Here is a 4928-nt window from a genome sequence, read left to right on the forward strand (position 1 = left end):
TGCAGGTGGTTCAGGGGGGTGCAGGTAGATTACGGGGGTGCAGGCAGCTTTGGGGGGGTGCAGGGAGCTCGGGGGGGGGGATGTGGGCAGTTCAGGGGGGTACAGACAGTTTAGGGGGCTGCAGGTGGTTCAGGGGGGTGCAGGTAGATTATGGGGGTGCAGGCAGCTTTGGGGGGTGCAGGGAGCTCAAGGGGATGCAGGCAACTTGGGGGGGGCAGGCAGCTCTCGGGGGTGGATGTGGGCAATTCGGGGGGTACAGACAGTTTAGGGGGCTGCAGGTGGTTCAGGGGGGTGCAGGTAGATTAGAGGGGTGCAGGCAGCTTTGGGGGGGTGCAGGGAGCTCAGGGGTGATGCAGGCAGCTTGGGGGGTGCAGGCAGCTCTGGGGGGGATGTGGGCAGTTCAGGGGGGGTGCAGGCAGATTTAGGGGGGTGCAGTCAGCTTTGGGGGGGTGCAGGGAGCTCAGGGGGGGGTGCAGGGACATTAGGGGGGTGCAGGCAGCCTGGGGGGGGGGTGCAGGGAGATTAGCGGGGTCCCGGCAGCTCAGGGTGGGATGTGGGCAGTTCACGGGGGGTGCAGACAGATTGGGGGGTGCAGGCAGCTTGGGGGGGGATGTAGGCGGTTCAGGGGGGTACAGGCGGATTAGGGGGATACAGGAAGCTTAGGGGTGTGGGGGCCATTTGCGGGGGGATGCAGGCAGTTTGGGGGGGGTGGGCAGACTGGGGGGGTGCAGGTAGCTCGGGGGGGGGGGTGTGAGTAGTTCAGGGGGGTGCAGGCAGACTCGAGGGGTGCAGGCAGACTCGAGGGGTGCAGGCAGCTGGGGGGGGGCCTCCACTCCGCCCCCCCCCACAAGGGCAGATCGGGGCGGGGGGGGGGTCCCGGTGCGAAGCCCCGCAGGTGAGCGCGGAGCCCCCCCCCAGCGGGGCCGGGGCCGGGGGCGGAGGGGGTGGGACCAGCCCGGCAATAAAACGGCCGGGGCGGGACGGGACGGGACGGGACGGGACGGGAGAGCGGCGGGGCCGGTGCCGGTGCCGAGCGAGCGGCGGGTGGGTCGGTGCCGCTCTGTTCCCCCTCGGTTCCCCGCCCCCGAGCCGGTGTCCCCCCCCCCCCCCCCCCCGGTAGCCGCGATGCCCAACTTCTCCGGGAACTGGAAGATGAAGAGCTCGGAAAACTTCGAGGAGCTGCTGAAGGCGCTGGGTGAGTGCGAGCCCCCGCACCCTGCCCCGGGGTGTCCCCGTCCCCCCCAAGTCCCCGAGGGTGGCGGGGGCCCCCCCATCTCCCCACCAAAACCCTCCTCCAGCCTGGGGACCCGCAGCGTGTGTGCCGGAGGGGACCCCCACCCCGCTCCCCCTTTATCACAAAGCCCTCGGTGTTGCTTCCCCACTGGGGAAACTGAGGCACGGGGGGGGGGGGGGTAGTGTATCCAGCTCCCCAGGGGTCCAACGTGTCCCCTGCGTGTCCCCCTCCTGCCTGCCTCAGTTTCCCCACCGTGGTGGGCCCCCCAGGTGCAGACACCTCCAAACTCTCCCCCCAGGACCCTGTCACCATCAGGGTCCCCTTCGCACCGAGGGCTTCCTCCCCCCAGCACCCTGCGCCTGCCACCCCCAGGGCACCCAACGGGGCTCACCTGCCCCACCGGGGCCCGGACCCCTGGGTGCAACCGGTGTCCCCAAAACCACAGCCCAGCCGGGACCTCGCTGCGTGGGTGCCCCCCATCCCCGCAGGGCTCATTTTGGGTCCCCTCCGCCTCTCACCACCCTGCAGTGTCCCGGCCGCAGCGGCGAGCAGGGCTGTGGGGTGGGGAGCTGGCTTATGGGGCCAGGACCCATGGCAGGGGGGGAAAGCGGGGGGCACAGGCTGTGGGGGTCCCCGGGGCTTTGGGCAGAGCCAGAGCCAGCCCCCCTCCCTGCTACTCCCCTCCGCCTGACCCTCTCCTCGCCTGCCGGGGAGCTGCCGGAGCGGAATATTTTCCAGGTTAGGGGATACGTAACAAATATTTCAGTATAATTATCACTTTCTTGGATTTCACTCCCCTCTCCCCCCTTCGCCCCCTCTCCCCCCGCCAGCCCCGCCGGTGAAACCGGCTCGGAGAAACCTCAGCAGGAAAATAAATCTGCCAGCCCGCAGCGAGCCGCTCTTCCTTTCCCACGGCGCGAGCGGGGGGCTCCTGCCCTTCGCCCCCCCCCCGGGCCCCCCCCGGCCTTTCAGCAACTTTGGGGGAAGCCGATACCTCCAAACCCCCTGGGTGGAGGGGCTGGGGGGGGGGCAATCAGCCCAAGCCCCCAAGTCTGGCTGCATCATGCCCCCCACCCCACTTCTTTTGCTCCCTTTGGGGGCTGTTTCTCCTCGTGCCCGCCCCACACACCGTGAGCATCGTGTGGGGGACGTGTGGGGCTGCGTCTGCCCACAGACGGGTTTCGGGCACCCGCCCCGGCGTGTGTCAGGCCTCGGGGGGGAGGAAAGGGACCTGGGGGTGGCTCTGGGGACCCCGGCCCCACCGCCCCGGGCAGCAGCGGCATTCTGGAGGGTCCGGCCGCGGGGACGTGGCGTGGCCGTGGAGGGGACCCTGCGGGGACGTGGCCGTCCCTGCTGCAGGATTTGGGTCCCGGAGGTCCCCTGTCCCTCCTGGGGATACACCTGCGAGCACCCCCATCCCTCCTGTGTCCCCACTGTGGGGCTGGGACTGTCCGTGTCCCCCCTGTGCCCCTGTCCCCTTTCTGCGGGGACCCTCTCTGGGGGCGCAGGAGGGTCACTTTCAGCTGCCGGAGGGTGACACGGGAACAATGTCCCCAAAGAGCAGCTCCCTGGCGAGTCGGGCTGTCCCGGGTGACAGCCGGGGGCTTGGGGACGTGATGGATGACCGTCCCCCGGGAGCGGGGACAAAGCCCCAGCTGCCCTGCGGTTAGCGGGGGGGGGGGGCCTGGGGACACACACACACACACAACCGTGGGGAGCCCTCGGGGGGGTCACGCAGGTCACCGGCCGAGCTCGGAGCGGGTGCTTGTCCCCGCCGTCACCCCGCTCTGGGTGAGCCCTCGCCCCCGCGCACCCTCCCCGTCACCCTCATCCTTTCCCCCGGGCGCATCCGGAGCCGGCCCCGGCATCGTGCCCCCCCCTCGCCGCCAGGTAACCAGAGCCAGATGTGGCCCAGATGTGGCCCAGGGCAGGGGGGGGGCTCATACATCCTCCCCTCCGTGAGTTGCCCTGAGCCGCCTGCAGCGCTCGGGGTCCCCTTGGGGTGTGTCACTGCTGAATGGGGGGGCCGGGGCCGTGTCCCCCCCCACCTCGCTCCCCCCCTGCCCTGTCCCCAGGTTTTGCAGGAGCTTCCCAGGGAGAGGGGGCCACATCCAGCCCCGGGAGGCACTTAACCTCCCCGGCTACGGGTCACCCCACGGGGAAGGGGCAGCTCCCCGCGCCGGGGGGGGCACGGGGAGGGGGGAAGAGCTCGACGCCTCCATCCCCTTCCCCAGGCGTCAACATGATGTTGAGGAAGATCGCGGTGGCGGCGGCCTCGAAGCCGGCGGTGGAGATCAAGCAGGACGGGGAAACCTTCTACATCAAGACCTCGACCACCGTCCGCACCACCGAGATCAGCTTCAGGATCGGGGAGGAGTTCGAGGAGCAGACGGTGGATGGGCGGCCCTGCAAGGTGGGGGGCGAGCCCCGCCTGCGCTGGGGGGGGGGGCCTGATCCTGACCCCGTACCCGCGGGCTGAAGCGCTCGCTCACGCGTGCACGCGGCCGCACGGCTGTGCCCGCGCCTTCGTGCGTGTGGCGTGAGGGCGGGAGCGCTCACCTCTGCGGCGGGCACGTGTGTGCGTGCCCAGAGCTGCACGTGTGCGCGTGCTTGTGCCATGCACGCATGCCGACGGGTGCTTGCACGCGCATCGGGCGGGCGGGAGCGCTCACCTCCGCCTGCGCGCACGTGTGCTGGGCGCGCCGTGACTGTGCGCGCACGTTTCGCACGTGGCACGTGTTTGCGCCCGCGTGTTTGCCCCTGCGAGCGGAGGGCTGCCCCCCTCTCTCCCCGCGCGCCCCCCCCCTGCCCCGGCGCCGCTGTCCCCCTCCCCGCCAGCCCCCAGGTGACAGATGAGCCCGGGCAAGTGTCACAGCCGGGGGACAAATGGCCCCATCCATCTCTCGGCGGGCGGTGATGGATGGTCCTGCCTGGCGGGGGGTTCAAGGGGGGTTCTCGGGGTGTTCCCCCCCCCTCTGCAGAGCTTGGCCAAGTGGGAGAGCGAGAACAAGATGGTGTGTGAGCAGCGGCTGCTGAAGGGCGAAGGGCCCAAGACGGGCTGGTCCAGGGAGATGACCAACGACGGGGAGCTCATCCTGGTGAGGGCCGAGGGGGTGCCGGGGTGGGGGGCATCTCTGCCCCAGTGCATGCTGGGAAACTCCCGTGGGGTGGGGTGGGGGCCATGGCCGTGAGGGTGACCCTGTTTCTCCTTGCAGACGATGACAGCCGACGACGTCGTCTGCACCAGGGTCTACGTCCGGGAGTGACGCCCCCCACCCCACCCCGCTCTGCTGACCCACGCCAGCGGCCCCCTCCCCTCCCCAGCCAGCGTGTCCCCCCCCCAGACCCCGTTACCTGCCCTGTGTCCCCTCCGGTCCCCTCCACTCACCCCACAGCCATGGGGCGGGGGTTGCATCTTCCCATGGGGGTACATCAGAGCAACCCCCTTTTTTTTTTTTTGGGGGGGGGGGGGAATGCGGCTTTTTCAGCCCCCCCCGCGGCGCGGGGTCTCTCCGGGGGCAGGAAAATCTCATTTTCTGGCCCCGTTCTGCTGCAGACAAAGCACCCGGTTTTTGGAAAGGCGCCGGGGGCGCGGCGGGGGGTAACGCAGCCGCCTCCCTGAGCCTTTGGGTTGGGTTTAACTGTTTTTGGTTCAGTTGGATTTTTTTTTATTTTTTTTTTTTGAACGCAGCCC

The 4928-nt window shown here is 69.7% G+C and overlaps 1 protein-coding gene across 1 annotated transcript; it reads left to right on the forward strand.

Moving 5' to 3' along the window:
* The first annotated feature begins 1125 nt into the window (after positions 1-1125).
* CRABP2 (cellular retinoic acid binding protein 2) lies at positions 1126-4500 on the forward strand. Its single transcript, XM_059832374.1, has 4 exons — positions 1126-1195; positions 3469-3647; positions 4216-4332; positions 4450-4500. Exons 1-4 carry the CDS (start codon positions 1126-1128, stop codon positions 4498-4500), a joined length of 417 nt encoding a protein of 138 aa, XP_059688357.1.
* The last annotated feature ends 428 nt before the right edge of the window (positions 4501-4928 follow it).

Source organism: Gavia stellata, chromosome 33 (genome assembly GCF_030936135.1).
Source record: "Gavia stellata isolate bGavSte3 chromosome 33, bGavSte3.hap2, whole genome shotgun sequence".
Taxonomy (NCBI): domain Eukaryota; kingdom Metazoa; phylum Chordata; class Aves; order Gaviiformes; family Gaviidae; genus Gavia; species Gavia stellata.

Bases quoted from the DNA above. Each gene is read 5' to 3' on its own strand.
- CRABP2 (XM_059832374.1), top strand. From the start codon at position 1,126: ATGCCCAACTTCTCCGGGAACTGGAAGATGAAGAGCTCGGAAAACTTC. The intron at 3,648-4,215 runs GTGGGGGGCGAG...CCCCCTCTGCAG, and splicing joins TGGATGGGCGGCCCTGCAAG to AGCTTGGCCAAGTGGGAGAG. The intron at 4,333-4,449 runs GTGAGGGCCGAG...TTCTCCTTGCAG, and splicing joins ACGACGGGGAGCTCATCCTG to ACGATGACAGCCGACGACGT.